An 18,676-nucleotide genomic window follows, 5' to 3' on the forward strand; every position below is an offset into this window, starting at 1 on the left:
TGATAAGAAGAGTATTATTTTCCCACTTTACAAGTGAATAAAGACAGTATGAGACAGGTCCAAAATCACCTGGTATTTGGACTAAAAATCCAGGGATCTTTCATTGTGCTTTGCTCTCCCTTCGTCTGCCCTTTGGGTGGTAGGAAGGGCAGAAATGTCATCTCCCTTTAAAGAGGAAACTAAAAATGCAATGGCAGAAACAGCAATGGCCCCTGATGAGGAAAAGGCTCCTGTCAAAGTTCTGACTGGTATCTTGATTTATTAAAAGCACTGCTCAGAGCAAAAGGATCTAAAACTTATACAATGTTTAATTTCCCTGTCAAAATTACAGAATCAGATAGTTGAACCTGATTCTTTGTATGTAAGGATAAAGTATGAGCTGAGATTAATGCTAAATCATGAGCTAGCATTCAACCATATTACATGTCTACATGCGCACACACATATATATATAGATAGATATATATAGATATATATTTTTTCCAAAGGGGTATTAGCAAATCATACACCTTATCTTCAGAATAATACTTAAACACACTGCAAAACAGCATAGACCAAAAATGAGTCACCCAAGCCCCAGGGGTTTGATTTTATGACTGACTTAGGATGGATAATTAAAACAATAATAATTACAGAAATGAATCTGTTCTTTTTGACCAAAAAGACCTATCTGCTAAGAACCAGGTCCAGATCATTTTGACTTACACATGTAAATTTTATAACACCACTACCTCGTTTTGATGTAGTCTTTTAATTTTTCAGCAGGCTTTTCACATGCTAATACACACTGTTATGCTTCTGTTATTTTTAATGAGAAAATCTTCCTCTTCCTGTCTCCAGGCCTCACCTTGTGAAGTCTGTCATTTCCATCATGATCATACACATCTGCTTGGCCAGCACAATGATATCATTGCCACTGTCGTCCCATTTGGCCACTTCAGCATCCAGCTTGCTTTTCTCTTGGTGGAATATCTCCACCTGCTCAGCTATTTTTGCCTTCTCCTCTTGCGGTAGTTGTGCCATGATGGCCTGTGTGGGTTACAGAAAAAGTGTGACTAATGGTGACAAAGAAGCACAGACAAGAGGTTGACTCTGCCTCCAGTTAATGGCAAAGCCAGACCCTGACAAGGCTGATAGGCTGCCCCACCATTCTGGAAAGTACTTTTTCTCCAGCCCCAAGAATGCAAAAGCACAGACTGGTAAGGTCCCCACATTCCCTGTCCCTGTTCCCACATACAAAAAAAAAAAAAAAAATAAGAGCTCCAAAGGTACGTGCACATTGACAGTAACGGAACTTCTTTGTCGCTGTGATGACATATGTTTGTTCAAAAGAATCTATTCCTGACGATTTTTATATTTGGTCTTGGGAAACTTTTACCAGATGAAAGAATGCACCTCTTTCAACACTGAAATCTGTTCAGAAAAAAGAAAACAGGCCTCTGTTGCTGGAAAGGAAAAGAATTTTAAAGAATATCTGAGCATCCCAAGTGGGGTGGGGAGATGTCCTGTGAGTGTTAATGAAGCCATTCATGGTTAGATGCCAAATAAAAATCCCTTATGCAGGGCACATCAGGGATGGCATACCTATTCCCAGTCCTCCTCTATGGAAATCCTGGGTCGAACATGACTCCCTGGAGAGCCTATGAGTATGTACAGAGAAGCTGTGATGGGATCAAATTTAGGATTAAGAAGCAAAGGTTGATTTTCAATAATTGCTAGGTAAGGGAATGTAGAAAAGGAAAAACTACAGTTGATTCTCACTATTCACGGGTTTTTTATTTGCAAATTTGCCTACTCTCTAAAATCTATTTGAAATCCCCAAATCAATATTTGTGGTGCTTTCAGACATTCACAGAGATACACAGAGCTACCAAAATTTTGAGTCATGTGACAACCATGTTCCCAGATGAGGCTGAACAAGGGTTTCTCTGCTTTCTTGTTTCAACACTCATACCATAAACAAGCGTCCTTTCTACAATCTATTTAGTACCACATTTTCCACATATTTGTACTTTTTATTGGTGGTTTTGCTGTTTAACTTGGCCCCCAATCCTAGTGCTGTCTTGTGTCTCTAAGCACAAAAAGGCTGCGATGTGCCTAATGGAGAAAATACATGTATTAGATGAACTTCGTTGAGGCATGAGTTTTAGTGCTCCCAGCTGTGAGCTCAATGTTCATGAACCAAAACTATCTAATAAGGTATCTAAACAGAAACACTCATTAAACAAGATTACATATTGATGGGTTGAAGGAAATATTAAGACTAGCAGCTCTCAGGAAGCTAACCCTGTATTTTCCCTAGGAGCAATGATTCCATAGTTGCTAATTAAGCATTCATGGTGACTTTATAGAACATAAACGCCGTGAATAAAGAGAATCAACTGTATTTGTTAGACACTATTTATGTAGCAGGCACTGAATGAAATGTTTGACATCACCTCACTGCATCCTCAAAGAACCATTTACAACCTGCTTCACTGAAAGTAGCACGTGGATCAGTGTGTCAGCACTGGTATCCCTCTCATTCTGGGATGCACATATTCTCCAGAAGAGCATGATTTGGGGTACCGACAGCTGTTGCAAAGGACAAGTAAATAGCACAAAAAAACCTTCTTTCTATATTGTAAAGTTCCTCCCAATGTGAGTGAATTGTTCAAAGGAGAGGTAGGTAGCTGGTATCTAATAGAAATATCAATGGATATAAGCTCAGAAAAACTGGGCTCAACCTGGCTCTGTAACTGACTTGGGTTAAGGCCTCATTGCTACTGGATCACATCCTTAACGTTCTATAATATAAGAATAGTAAACAATTACCTCAAAATGTTATGGTGGACAGAAAATGAAATAATAAATGTAAAATGAAAGTAAGCATGTGTGGGATTATTGTTAACATTATATTATCATTATTTCTGTATGAGTTTTCTTCTAGCTGTTTCTCTAGCTTATTACTTAGTTACCATCAAAGAGAAGGGATAGGCTTAGAGACTATGTGACTCTATAAATAGAAGATTGACATGATTCCTTGAACACAGGCATGTATACTGGGTACTGTACTAAAAGGTTTATGAATGTCAAAAATTTAATCTACTTAATTATTCTACAAGATTAATACTATTATTACCCTTATTTTATTAATGATGATACCAAGATCCAGGGAAGTTAATTAAATTCTGAATATTACACAACTAATGAGCTATAAGAATAGGATTCAAACCCAGGTCAGCTAACACCATACTTAACCATTGTGCACAATGGGATCACCATGCAGGACCATTCGGGTTAGACACTGCCCAGTGGTCCCAGCCCAGTGGGGCAAAGGTCACTAAAACTCTAGGGTCTGTCCACCAGGCTGAGCATCCTAGACAATCCTTCATCTGCCCAGGGTAAAGGGGTGCCTTTGTCTGATTGCATAAAGGTGTCCTTGAACCAGCAGCTTCCCAGATGCTACATCTTACTAATAAACAGCCATGTCTATGAAATCCCATGCATGCATGTGTGTGACTTTATACAAATAGCATGTGAGTGTGTGTGTATGATGTATCTATATACTTATGTAGATAAATATGTGTATGAGTGTGTATACAAAAATTACAATCCATATTTTAAAAGCCAGACTGGTGCAAATAAAATAGTTAAAGTATTAAAATACTAATATTTGAAAAATATTTTACAGTACTTTTATTTATTTATTTATTTTTTTTATTTTATTTTTTTAATATATTTATTTATTTATTTATTTTTTGGCTGTGTTGGGTTTTCGTTGCTGTGCGCGGGCTTCCTCTAGCTGTGGCAAGCAGGGGCTACTCTTCATTGCGGTGCACGGGCTTCTCATTGCTGTGTCTTCTCTTGTTGCAGAGCACGGGCCCTAGGCACGCAAGCTTCAGTAGTTGTGGCTCACGGACTCCAGAGCGCACTTCAGTAGTTGCAGCGCACCAGCTTAGTTGCTCTGTGGCATGTGGGATCTTCCTGGACCAGGGCTCGAACCCATGTGCCCTGCGTTGGCAGGCGGATTCTTAACCACTGCGCCACCAGGGAAGTCCCTTTACAGTACTTTTAAAATTGAATTTAAAAAGATAGCTAATATACAAAAGAGCTTGTTATAAACTCACAAAAGCAATATCGTAGTAATTGTAAGGCAGCTAGCTATTCCAATACCTTTGAGATAGGTTTGGATTTGCAGAAGTTTCCTGAAGCATCCCTGTCTGATGTTCTAATGCTGTCTTAGATTCATTTGTCTTCCTCATACAAAATTGATAATCATGTTTTACTTAAACCTCACAAGCCCTAACCAGCATCATTTAAAGCATCCATTAGGTGTTTCTCTGTAAAAGAATCTATAAAACTACCTTACAGACCTCCATACTCTACATTCAATCTCCAGATTCTAGCAATAAACCTGTCATTATCCCAAAAGGGTCAATTTGTGCATTAAAGGGTGTGCACGTGTCTATCAACTGTATCACTTGAGTTTCAATTGTGCAGTTTAGCATTTGAATGTTAACTCCCTTGCTCTAACTCACTAATTTCGAGTAATGCCCTACCTCTGACTTCTCTTTGAGCTTCCTGAGGGTAGAGACCCCAGCATCCTTCACAGTGTAGAAGCTAAATACATATCTCTTGATTGACTGCTTACACATTTTTCCACTCACTGCATCAACGTAGTTTGAGAGAAGTTAACAGAACTGACATACGTTTTCTAAGGGCACGATTCTGAAGAAAAACTGGCTCCTTAAAGCAGATTTGTATAAGAAGATGTTATTTTGACTCTAGGGGTGCTCTGCCCGCATAATGCACTTAATGGTGTGTGATTTGGTTGTAAGAGTCATTATATTTGCTTCTGCTTATGTAGCTATCAATGAAGTAAAGTTGTTTCCTAAATATTATTAAAATGCTCTTAGCTTTTAAAAATTCATAGTTGACCTTTTCTGAAACTGGAATTTAAAAAAAGGTTATCTATAAACAGTAGATCACAAACTGTGAAATTTGCAAGTTAATCAAATTAAAATTCAACACATGAGTTTTAATTAGGTCTTATCAATGTAACTCAGCAGTTTGAAATGTTAACACATTAAAGCCGTTCTAGCTAGGAAAACAAAAATTAGAGGCTGGCTACATTCAAATCAAGTTGAATACAAAATATATGACATGCAATTGTTCATTCCCTCAAACTAAGGAAACATGAGAAAAATGATTTTCATGGCCAAAGGGCAAGACAACAAATCAGCTTTTCTGTTTGTGTCATGTGATCACCTGGGGTGGTCTGAGATTTTTGGCTGCTTTCTGTGTAGCTAAGCACAGCTGTCCAGACTGTTGATCTGAGGCCCCAAGTCAGTGGCATCAGAGACTTGAATTCACAAAGTTTTTTAACGACCCTGTTCCATGCTCCTAGCCTTTCCTTTGAACATCCAACCATTTTTTTGTGATTGTTTTAAACTTTATTTATTAAATGAAAGTGCAAATCACTGACACAAGCCAACAACCACTCAGCCCAGAATCTTTTTCTTCAATCTAAATCTCAAGGAGCTTTTTTTCCAATCTCAAAAGGATTATTTTTCCAATCCCAGGATGAAAAATGACTTTTAAAGTCTATGGACCTCCAAACTGATATGTTAGTTTCTTAAACACAGAGCAAGAGTCTAACATTTTAAGTCTTTAAGTACATAAATGTTTATAAATAATGATTTAAAAGGTTAAAACTTAATGTGCCCATTTCTACTCACTTGGTTTTAAAGCAGGATAATAAGCATAAGTAATTAAGGAGTGGGTGACTTTTACCTGTCGCAGGCTGTGAAGTGAACTGGAAAATTGAGGTTCTTGTCTCATTAATTCAAGTAAAAACTTTCACGATGGTCTGAATTATCTAGCTCTTCCAGGTTAAGTTATTGGTCAGCCTTCTAATGAATGACTACCTTGTGCTACAAGCATCATCATCTTCTTCTTCATCAACTTAACATTATATAATAACTCATGATACATTTCATCATGCATTTCTCCTAATAACATTATGAAGTAGGATGCTATATATATATATATATATATATATATATATATACACACACACACACAAGGAGATGAGGCAGGGACAGGTTAAGAAAGTTACCCCAAAGCCACACAGCTTGGCCAAGTTCATATTTAAAATCAGGTTTGTGTGACTCCAAACAATATATTTTATCATGAAGGTTAAATGCCCAAGAGTTGTTGCTGATCAATTTTAACTATGTCAGCTTGTGAGGAAAGAGTTTATAAGATGTCATGTTTAGGAACAAAGGGCCTGATCATTTCTATATTTCATCAGATCAGGGTATGATTGTTCTCATTCATTTTCTCTCTCTCTCTCTCTCTCTCTCTCTCTCATGAAGTATTGTAGACAAGCAGCAGACAGGAACACATAAAGGAAACAAACATTCAACCTAATTTCAGAATTTGAGAGCAATGTTGGAGTGGGTACTAAATTCTTTTCTCCCACCATAACCTCCTCTTAGATTAATTTACCATTTTCAGAGAAGAATTTCTCTGAATGAGAACACAAAGTAACAGGGGCGAGCAGGCTGCTGGAAAGAGCAACTGCCTCTGTCAGAGACAACTTTTTCCTCCTTCACAATTTTGACCAAGTTAACACACTTCTCTGGTCAAAAGTTCGACCATCTGTCATCTCAGCAATTCAGTGCACCCTCTTATTTCCAATTTACAGCCATAATTCTATGTCTCTGATTTGTCATCATATAATTATAGGCTTAAATAGGCTGACTCAATAACTAATGCTGTCTGCTGCAAGTTACTCATACAGACCTCATGATAGATCGCAAAGACAAATCAGCAAGTGCTGGATTACAGGGGTACTTTGTTCTTATTATCCTGGCCCATGTTCATCATTCATGCTGAAAAATCTTTTGAAAAAGACTATTATTGTCTTTTCACCCACTGGGTGAAGAAATAATAAATGATGTAGAGAGGTGCCATCTGACTTTTGTTTCCACCCATCATAACAGACTTGATGTCTAATGTAATGGAAGTACAATGGGACTGTATTCTTCCTTGTAAAAAATGAGGCTACTCATGCCATTTTGACAAGATGGTAATTAAAAGATTATAAGATAAGGGTTGTATAATATGCCTTAGTCTTTGAGAAAACAAGTCAATGGATACTTGGGCTGTATCAATACTAAGTTGCAGTCAGTCAATTAAATTGACTTTGAATTGATTAATGTTTGGATGAACTACTCAAACTTGCCCTTTGTCATTGACATAAAAACGCTGGTTTTAGTTAATTTTGAAGATGAATTGACTTGATTGATGCATTAGTTTAGCGTTATGCCAGCATAGGCTCAGAGGACTCTCAGCTTAATCAACTTCCCTATTTTCAACATTTTAGGGGGAGTAAGTAGAGTCTACAAGGTATTTTTTAAAGTAGGGAGCTTCATACTCTTTTGTGCACTTTTCTACTGTCACCAGCCTGTGATTAGAAGAGATTTATCTGCCAAAGGATGAAAAGTCATCTTTATTGAGCACTTAATATATGTCAAGTATTTTGCTCATTATTTTAATATATTAAGTAATTAGAACCTCAGAAGAATCTTATCAAACAAGTCTATTATTTACATTTTACAGGTGATAGGACTGAAGCTCTGAGAAATTAAGCAGCATGTAACATAGTCCCCTCTCTACTCTTCACAATTCAAAACCAAGTCTGTCTGAAATCAAAGCCAATGCATCTTCAATGCTCTGCCTTTTACTCTCACATTACCTCTATCAATGTCCATATACATCTTCTGTATCATTTAGTTGTTGGATGAGACTATCAGGAGAAATAAGATTTTAAGTACAAAGACTTTCTTGACTCAACATAAAGCTTCAGCTGAGTTCTCTTTATTTTAACCTTTGATTGGCTATTTCCTACTCTTCTTTCACAATTCCTAAGCCAGTGTGAACTTTCTAAGGTTTCTTAACCCTATGCTAAATTACCATCTCTTTCTCATGCTTCTTATTCATTTTCTTTTCTTAAGTGAAACTTAACAAAGAAAATTAGAGTATCTAATTCTCAGTTATACTCTACTTTAATTATTTTTCCCCTATGGAAACTGAGCCTTTAAAGGGAGGAGAATCTCTCCCTCTTGCAATCCCTAGGAATTTTATCTCCTGCCACCTGCCTTGATTACCAGCATCTTACCCTCAGGGAGCTCCAGCTAATAAGATTGGTCAGATTCCAGAATCTTCTTTGGAAGACTTGTGTTGGTGGACAATGTCACAGAGTGTTCGAGGGTGTTCAAATGTCAGCCAGAGTGGTCATCTTTCTGTTGCTTCTTGCTCCACACCTTAAGCTGGTATATTTCTCGTATGTCTCTGTAATTTCTTTTTCAATCACATGGTAGACAGATCTGGGGCTACTGCCCTGGCCACAGATAGGTATCGGGGGAAAAAAGTTCTCTCTCTACTCTGATGGCCTTGAACGAATTTCAAAATATGTGGTATTGTTTATCAGAGACACTAGGCCAGAGTATGGAGCAACAATAGGCCCACAAATAACAAAGTAGTACTCTAATTCTCTATTTGTGGTTTCTTTTGTGTGGTTAACAAGGTTGGAGACTTCAAGCAGAACCATGGTGTCTGTGCCAAAGTAAGATCTGAGCATTCCTGTATCCCCTGGTCACTGAATCATCTAATCATGATCCCCAGCTCCCAACAAATCCACCATACACATAAGTTTTGCTGTAATGTGGCTGCTATGTTTTGAGTTATGGAGAGAGAATGGAGTTAGAAGGAATCAGAATCAGTGGTGGTTACTTCCAATGTGTAAAATGTGAATTGCTAGAAACAACCCCAGATGAGGCATAGATTTCTGAGTCATGAATCTCTGGGATTCCAGGTCCCTGGAAATCAGAAATTTCCTCAGACCAATTTGGTGAACACAGCCCCTATGCACCAAACCAAAGTCCTGGATGTCTACTCACCCGTGCACTCTGTCCTGCAATGAGCTGGTCATCCTCCGTCTGAACACTTGTCCGGCTACGTACATCATAATCTTCCTGCTCAAAGTCTGAATCATCCTCTAGTTCTTCTGGGGTCTAAAAATACAGAGGAAAAGAGAAAAATCAGCATACAGATCTCCCTCGACTTACAATGGGGTTAAGTCCCAATAAACCCACTGTAAGTTGAAAATATCATGTCAAAAATGCATTCAATACATTAACCTACAGAACCTCATAGCTTAGTCTAACTTACATTAAATGTGCTCAGAATACTTACATTAGCCTACAGTTGTGCAAAATCGTCTAACACAAAGCCTCTTTTATAATAAAGTGTTGACTACCTCATGTCATTTATTGAATACTCTATTGAAAGTGAAAAACAGAATGGTTGTCTGGGTACAGAATGATTGTAAGCAGATTGGTTGTTTACCCTTGTGATCGCGTGGCTAACTGGGAGCTGCGGCCTCTGTGCCTATACAATAATAATGGATAACATGCTTTAAGTTCCTTCCATATGCCTATCACTTTTCTAAGTGCTTTAGATACACTAACTCACACAGTTTTCTTGAGAGTCCTATGATGTAGACACCATTTTCTCCATTTTACACATAAGGAAGCTGAGACATGAGAGGATATACCTTGTTCAGAGTCTTCTAGGGCAGGCAGTTTGACTCATGTACTCGAAACTACCATGCCTTGTTAATTCTAAGAGGATAAACACAGGAGGTGGCAAGGATGGTGCAGGAAGGGAAAACAGTGCATTAGTGTGACATTCTCTGCTCAACTGCCTTTAGCCAGAAAGCTGATGGTCACCCACAACCTGCCTCTTGGCACATAGGAGCACCACCTCCCAGGGCTCTGTCTTTCAAAAGGAAGAAACAGATCACAGGCAGCACTGATGATGCAGTTGCCCATTCCCCATCTAAAAGGATGTATTTTAATTAATTCTGCTGGTTTCTTTGGCTACCTCAGTGTAATTAATCAGGTGTGGTTATTGATGAAGTCTTGAGATTGGTCAGACAGGCATAAAATGGGATCCTTGGTGCCAATATCACATTATGCTTAGTAATTTTCCAAGCTTTAGCATATCCCTCTTATTTTCCTTCTCTCTCACATCAACCTTATTAATATTTACTCAGTCATCTACAGATGCTCAATATTCTTTCATAGGAATATTAAAAGAAAGAGGTTTTGTTCCCACACTTTATTAACTCAGGCATGGGTGGGGTGGGCAAACCCTGGTTCCCATAACTGGTGGTGTTTTCATTGTGGACAGAGACAAGAATCTCTGTTCATTTCTCACTCTTCTGGAGTGTGTTGAGGAACAGTTACAGCAAGTTGGTAAATTCTGCTGACAGATGAGATGACAAGATTGTAGACACTTTTCATCATTAGTTTTTGAAAAGGACAGAGAAAAATAAAATGGAAAACCTCACTCAACAGAAAAAAGGAGAAAATGACAGTACCTATGGTACTGTGTCCAAACAGTGCAGTGATTTGCACATTCAGTAGATGAGTCAATGGCAAATGTAACCTGGCAGCATAAGGCTCCTAACAATGAACTTATATTCAAGCGGCTACAGCTCAGGAACCAAAATACAATTTAAAAATGAAAAAATGTCATTATTTCATTTTTTTTAATGTATAACTGATTCACTTTGCTGTACACCTGAAACTAACACAACATTGTAAATCAACTATACGCACATAAAAATTTTAAAAACAATAAAATAAAAACGAAAAAAAAAAACAAAAAACCCTGGATGTGGACCCAGAGGACCTGAACATTTGGGGCCTAACTCTGCCACTGATAGGCTGTGTGTCTTTCACAAGCCACTTAGAGCTTTTCTACCTCCTCACTCATAAAATGGAGATAATAACTGCTACTTGCCCTGCCTGCCTCACAGGATTCTAGGATCAAAGATATATGAAAATGCTTGGTAAACAATAAAAGTAAACTAAAGTAATAAGTGATAGTGATCATTATTATGCTTAATAATAAAATATACACCTAGTAACAACAGCTACAATCATCATCATAGCAATCATTTTTTACTAACCACTATGGGTAAGGCATTCAGCTAAAGGATTTAATCCTTACAATGACCTAATGAAATAAATTTAATCCCCATTTTATAGATGTACAAACAGGTTCAGAGTTGTTAGGTAAATTTTCCAAGGCACCACACCTAGCAAGTCGAGGGTTCCAGAGCTTTTAACCATTACAAATACCACCAGACAAATGGACGAGATTAAAGTATTTTCCTGTGCTTAAACCATACAGCAAACCCATCCAAGCCACCCATATACATAGTTCTGTGCATGTGAAGTTTCCTAATTTCATGTAAATGTGTCTCTTATCCATGCTGTTATTTTTTTTTTTAACTTATTCATTTTGAGTGTTAATTTGACTGGTCAAGGACCTCCACAAATTAAAGGAGACATGGAAAAATATTGATGGTCTGCAAATGGGCCAGAGATAATTAGACTTGTATCATTAGATAGTGTCATAAGGTAAAAGGAATAGAAAAAATATGAAATTCACTGGACTGGAGGCTGGAGAGTGAAGGTCAAACCTCTCAGTTCTGTCCTTATGTGCTCTCAAAGAAGGCCTTTTTATAAAAATAAAGAACCACTTTGACCTACCCTTGGTTCCATGGTTCTACTAATAAAGTATTTGACCTGTAAAATAGCTCCCTTTTAAGAGTCTATCAGATTAATTTGTGCATACTACAGAAGCCCAAGTATATCATGTGACTTTTCCAGGGTCACACCACATGTCAGCTGCAATACAAGATCAATCTACCTGACTCAGTTTCCCAATCAAATGCTCAATCTTCTCTACAACAGCTTCTGTAAAGAAGCAAAATGAGAAAAAGCTGAAGAATTTACAGTCATTTCACCAGGACATGTGAATAATGTAGTAAGGATAATTTAAATGAACAGCTCAAATATAAATGAGTTTCATTGGGGGCAGAAAGATGACACAATTTGGCAACTGCAACAGGAGAGTTTGGGGGATGCATGAAGAAGGATTTCCCAACAGATCTCTAATCACTGGAATGGATTGGAAATTAGAAAGTAGAATTAAAGATTTCCTAAAGCCAATATAGTACAAAATCTCCCTCATCAGGACTGATTGGTCACTGGAATCTCTATTCTGTATTACTCAGGAGGCTACCTAACTTAGCTCCTTTTTTCTGCCCTTACCCCACACTTTCTAGTCTCACCAGTATAACCAGGATGTTCCACTTAAGATCTAACTCAGATCATGTTATTGTCCTGCTCAGAAAACTTCAATGGCTCCCATCTCTCATTCATTGGGGTTCTTAGGCCACATGTGCCATTCTCTCTGCCTGGAACACACTTCCCCTAATACTCTTATGGCTTGTTTCCTCCTCCTTCTCCAAGTATCTTCCCAAATGTCACCCAGTGGTCACCCTTCATAAAACCCACATCCATCCTGTGCTCTATCCCCTTTATACTCCCTTGTTTTTCACATTAACTAGTATGTTATATCTACTTGTTTGTTCTCTGTCTCCCACCAAAGGAATATAAATTCTTTGAGGATTGGAACCTTTGTTATTTTGTTCACCTCTGTATTCAGGGCACTTCCAACAGTAGGACATCTAGTAAGAATTCAACAATGAATTAAGTCATTAAATGAATGAATGACTAAGATCCAATTACAAAAAAAATTTGAAAAATCATACTAAATTATTTTTAATTGAGTTAAGAAAACAAAACTAGGGATGTTATGGGACCATGTTGATAACAGCAATCTGTAATAGGTAAATCAGTTTTGTCACATGAGTTGTTTCTAAAGTCTCTTCAATGCTTTATTTTCTGGCTATGACAAATATTCTGACGCCAGTCTTTTCAATTTTGATAATATTGCTGACTAATTTAACAAATTCTATCTCATTAATTGATTGTATGAAGATAAATTTCATCCAGAAGGTTGAGGAAGGGAAATATTTCTTGGGAACCTACTAAGGCCAGGTCTATACTAGTGCTTTAGAGCTGCAGTAATATTTGTCCCAATTTACAGATAAGGAAACTGAGGCATAGAGAAGGAAATTAGTATGCCAACCACCCCCAAATAGTTAAGCCATAGGTTCCCAAACTTTATTGCTTCAAGCATTGTCTCAGTAATTTTTTCATGGTGTCTCTAGGCTAAAAAACAAAAGAAAACTAATGGTTCTCCTTCTTAAGCAGTTAGATCATAAAAATGGATTAAGTTGATTGGCCCTAACAATTTAGTGCCTGTTGCACACTGCATTACTTTTCAAACCTTGTAATACAGTTGAACATCCATTGAGCTTGCTTTTTATCACAGCAACCACCAGAAACCCTGTATCACAAATACATGATATGATCAATATATGATCAAAAAGAATGTACCAACCTAATGTTTAAACTCTGAACCACCTTCAGCTACTATGTCACACAGTATCTGAGAGATGTTTATGTGTTTCCCTTGACATTTAAAAATATCTTGCAATGCTCCAGGGCATCTTCATGCCCATTTTGGGGGGTGTGAAGTTAAGCTATAGAATCTTATCTGAACCCTGTCCTAAGCCCTATTGTTTCTCATCCCTGCTTTCAAAAGTTTCATATGCAACAAAATTAATGGGTTCCAATTACAAAAGTTCAATGTACAGATATCATTTTTTTGTCGTGGTCATTCCATGAGAAGCAACTACTGCTGAATACAGATATTCTGACACCAAGATATTACCACCTTCTATGCTACTTTAATTTCCAATATTAAATGTTTAACTCCTTGTGTCTTAAATATACACTTGCTCCTCCTTATTTGCAGATTCTTTATTTGTGAATTTGCTTACTCACCAAAGTTTCTCATAATCCCTAAATCAATACTTTTGTAGTTACTCACAAGTGTGTGTGTGCAATGTGGCAAAAACTTTGAGTCACCCAACGTGCAAATTTCCAGCTGAGGTCAAACAGCACAATGTTCCGCTTTCTTATTTCAGCTCTTGTACTGTAAACAAGTATCCTTTTTGCAGTCTATTTAGTGCCACATTTTTGTATTTTTGTGCTTTTTGTTATTTCTCTGCTTAAAATGGCTTTCAAGTGTATGTGCTGAGGTGTTGTTTAGCATTCCTAAGTGCAAGAAGTTTGTGATGCACCTTCCAGAGAAAATTCATTGGTTAGATAAGCTCCCTTCAGGTGTGAGTTATAGTGTGGTTGGCCATGAGTTCAATGTTCATGTATCAACAATATATATTAAATAAAGTGTCTCTAAACAAAAACATAAAACAATCTAATATATTGATCAGTTGATGAAATTGTGACCAGAGGCTCACAGGAACCTAACCCTGAATTCCGCCTAGAAGCAGTGTTTCAGTATTCTTTAATTCAGGGTTCACTGAATGTAACTACTGCAAATAATGAGAATCAAATATATGTTGGTGTGCCAGATTTGTCTATTCATTTTTTAAACTACCATATTAGGGTAATCAGAAAACTCCTATGTAGCTGATAGATCACCAAAGACAAGCCTTGGCAAGAAGCAAACAAAAAACTGTTTTATGGAACAGAGGCAGAGTTGACCTGCTCCCAAAGAGAAGTAGGAACCTGAAAGGTGAGGTTGGAATACAGGAAGGACAAGCTTTGTATGCTTCAGAGGGTTGCCTGGAGCTGGCCTGGAGTGCCTACATACTAACGTCACCATTAAATATGTATTGATTGCTGAGAGGCAAGGTGATGGAGAATTTGACCTTTCAAGATCCTTTCTGCATTTATTTTTGGGAAAAAAATTCTTATTTTTCCAAAGCATAATCAATACTTTGAGAGGAAGGAGGCATGGCCAGGTTTGCTGAGAAAGAACTCTACTTGTCTTATTGTCTTTCTTCCTGACTTAGAGTAATGATTTTATTTTTAAGCAGACTTAACCATCATACACAGAAAGCAAACCAAGAATTTAAGTACAAAATGAAGCCATTCCGGTGCTGAATGGAGAATGATTTTTAAAATAACAATTTGTACATACTGTACATTTCTCCCTTCCTAAGTTTTAAGTGGTGTGAAATCCATCTGATCAAATCACTTAAAATGTCAAGATGGAGGAATGACACTTCATGTAACAAAGATATGGCATTTTTATCTAAAATTACGGTTTTTTACAGCTCATGAATGAATAAATGAATGATGGCTATAAACTTCCTCAGTCTCCCAGATGAATGGTTGTCACAAATGTGACGGCTAACAAAGCAGAAAAACGGCAACAGAGGGAATATGTCTTGAGAATTATAGTGGAATTTAGTGTCAAATGCTTTGAAAACATAACTCTCATGGTCTATTACTTTATTTCACAAGTTAGTATATAATGGGAAAAAATGATATAATTTGTTACAGGCTTAAAAGGCTGACTATCCTTCCTTTACTTCTCCTCCAGTTCTCATAACTTTTCTCTCTGTCACTTTCCCATCTGCATAGTTATCTCTTTTTCTTTCCCCCAACACACACAGTATTAAACACTGTGCCAGACAACGCACCACAGTGAAGGGAAAATAAAAAATATAGTCTTTGCTTTCTGAACTTTCAGTCTAAAGAAGGTAATAAACATTAAAAGAAATAGTGTAATGATTATGATCACAAGCAGAAAGAGTTATAGGTAGCTAAAGAATAGGGTCAGTATTTTTGAGGGAGAAAATTTAGGGAAAGAAGATTTGAGTCAGGTCTTGAAAGATGGTAAGAGTTTGACAGATCTAAAATGAAGGAAGTTAGAACAGGAAATATATTTGACAGTCTCCAAAGTCCAAAGTTGAACTCCACGTTGTTATGTATAACTAGTATTGTCTGATACAACTTATGTAATGTGTAAGTGTGTATTATAGAGAGAAAACAATACATCACAGATACTTCTTGAAGTATTGAGGGATCACACACAGAAAATAAATTGATTGTTACTGTTTTGCAGTGTTTAAGGGGATGTCGGTTTAGATGCTCAGTGATCACCCTGAGAGAAAGTGTTTCAAGATGCACTCAGCAGCTAACTCATGGTTTCACTGAGCAGCCTCAGAGACAGCTGTGGAGGCTGAGGATGGAGATACAGTCTAGGGCTGCCTCATCCAAAATGGCGGCCAGAACCTACATGGAGCTATTGAACACTTAAAATGTGGCCAGTGCCACATATTGAAACGTTAGTTTTGGATACATTTGAGTAAATAAAATATGTTATTAAAATTAGTTCATCTGTTTATTTTTGCTTTATTGACACACCTACTAAGAAATTAAAAATTACAAATGTGCCTCACATTATATTTCCATTGGACAGCAGGCTTTTAAGATTAGCACCACAGACGCATCTTCTCTGCCTCAGTCCTAATACCCACAAATATATCTGTGTCATCAATTATGCTTTTGAATACGTATTTAAGTTTACTAAGAAAGAGTTCTGTGGCTAAGAAAAGTGTTTGAAACCTACTGTGCCAAATTGTTGATAAGGCAAGGAGAAAAAATAGTCTCTACTCATGATGGAATATTGTGCAGCGGTTAAATGGGATGAGGTAAGCTATGTGTCTTCATAGAGATAGAATTGGATGAACAAAGCAAGTTGCAAATAACACTTATATGAGTTTTAAAATCTGCTGTATTATGTTTTCTAGTGTGTGTCTATATATAATTACTTAGACAATGGTTTGGAAGGCTCACACCTACCTGACATCAAAAGACTGAGGATGGGAAGATAGTAGGGTAGGTGATAGGGGAGGTTTGCTGAAAGATTATTTAGCCTTATTTATAATGTCTTAATTATTTGTTACAAGAAGAAGGTAGCTCTGTATCACTTTACTGTCATTATCAATATCATTATTATTATCATTATCACTAACACTACTAAGCTGGGTGATCTTCATTTCTTTCCATTGCATGGCTTTCTGATTCTAATGGGGAATAGTGTTAGCAATGGGGAATGGAAGGGGCACCCCTAAGTTGGTATCAAATTTAGGCAACAATGTGTGTAAGAAGTAGGCAGGACATCACCCTTCAGGATATTCAGTGCTGATCTAGGCTTGTTGGGATCACTCATCCCTTTATAAGTAAAAAGTCCCCATTGTCTGACTAAATGAGGAGCTAAACAGCTTACCAAATTAAACTAAATAATTAAAAAACAAAGAGTAAATTCTTTGCGACCCCTACTAGAAGTTCCATTCAGCTCCGAGCTACAGAGACCTCACATACCCTGATCATCAGCACAGCCTTTCTGATGTCCCGAACGCCGTCGTATACCAGGCGAGAAGCGTCGATGAACTCATTCTCTTCAAATGGTTGAGGGACGTTGGCACTCAGGGCTTCAATGGCAACCTCCACTTGTTCAGCAAAGCGTGGCATCACTGTGGTAAACAAAGTGAAAAGCAGTGGATTAGACAATCTTTCTTTCATGCTCCCTTGTTTCAGCCCTTAGGGAAGATGGCAGGCTCTGGGTATCCCAACATTTCAATGAAGCTGGGTGCCTGCCTGTCCATTTTGGAGTGGATCCAATTTAGTGATCTTTGTGCCACTTACCTTCAGCAAGGAAAGCAAACCGTTACTCCTTGAATGGTGATGGTATGCAACAGAGCAAGTTTTTGAAACCTGCCTAAGGTAATGTGGAATAGCGTATGTGAGTCCAGGTTTCATGTTATCCTGAGCTGAGTTCCAATTCTGCTAGTTCCTAGCTGTGAAACCTTGGCCACATTTTCTTAACCCTTCTAAATCTGTTTCTTTGTATATAAAATATGATAGTAAGATCCTACCTTGGGGTTCAATGCGATAACGCATACAAATGCACTGGATGACATCTGGCCTTTAGAAAGCCTCAATAAATATGGACCTAACATTAGATGCTAAAGGCATAGCTGGTTGAATAGCAGACTTTAATCTATATTGTTTCATAGTAAAATGTAAATGAAATGATCTAATCCATTCCACTTCTGTCTGGAATGCAGGTCTTGAGACACTGGAGGTGGGGAGATGGCTGTGGAGGGAGGCTTGTGAAAAGACTGTGTAAGAGGGGAGATGGAACACCCAGAATATTCCATCAGAAAGGCTATGAAAAGAGACCAATGAACTCAAAGATAATTTGATTTTGTTCCATTTTCCCAGAACTTTGTTGATGTGCAAGAAGATACATATGAACATTTTAAAATGTGGGCACCTCTTTCCTTAAATAAGGACACCTACATACACACTGGAAGTTTGTGGAAAGTAAACTTAGTGACTATTTAAAAAATGCTGCTGATTCACTGATGCTCGAAAATTATAATTCAATTTTTTCAGCTGTTATCTTGTAACAATCAATTCATATGGCAAAGGAAAGCCAAAAGCACAATTCTTTTTATTTACAAGGACAATAAAATAGAAACGGCATTCATCTATTTCCATTTCTGAATTTTCAGGCCTGATTCATCGTTATACTCATTTTCAAAGTCTGTGGATACTTTAACATCTATTCTAATCCCTAGTGGGAGAAAATCTGCTAAATTATTTTACTCTCTAGGGTCAGAGTATTCAAGATAAAACATTCCTTAAAAAATGTATTTCTACTAGGAAAAGTCAAATGTTATTTAAAAAAAAAAAGGAGGGTGAGAGGAAAACAGAGTAACCACTCTTTCAATAGAAATTATCAAAACCAAAGCATGGCAAGGGGTGAATTTCCTTCTGTGAGTAAATTGCTATGAGTGGTTCTCTATACTACTTGAATT

At 37.4% G+C, this 18,676-nt stretch overlaps 1 protein-coding gene and 1 long non-coding RNA gene across 4 annotated transcripts in view; one reads left to right on the forward strand and one right to left on the reverse strand.

The window, feature by feature from the left end:
• LOC309643308 overlaps positions 1 to 18,676 on the forward strand; it is a 997,346-nt gene that overhangs the window by 273,046 nt on the left and 705,624 nt on the right. The gene's annotated exons all lie outside the window — the stretch shown is intronic.
• The window catches only part of CTNNA2 (catenin alpha 2), a 1,185,886-nt gene that overhangs the window by 56,298 nt on the left and 1,110,912 nt on the right, over positions 1 to 18,676 (reverse strand). For all 3 annotated transcript variants that reach the window (XM_082425912.1, XM_082425913.1, XM_082425911.1), the window contains exons 13-15: positions 17,175 to 17,326; positions 8,949 to 9,062; positions 848 to 1,029 (exon numbers count right to left, since the gene is read on the reverse strand). In XM_082425912.1, coding sequence (XP_082282038.1) covers positions 848 to 1,029; positions 8,949 to 9,062; positions 17,175 to 17,326 — 448 coding nt within the window. The remainder of the gene's footprint in view (positions 1 to 847; positions 1,030 to 8,948; positions 9,063 to 17,174; positions 17,327 to 18,676) is intronic.

This window comes from Balaenoptera physalus, assembly GCF_965194825.1.
Source record: "Balaenoptera physalus genome assembly, chromosome: 15".
Lineage (NCBI taxonomy): Eukaryota > Metazoa > Chordata > Mammalia > Artiodactyla > Balaenopteridae > Balaenoptera > Balaenoptera physalus.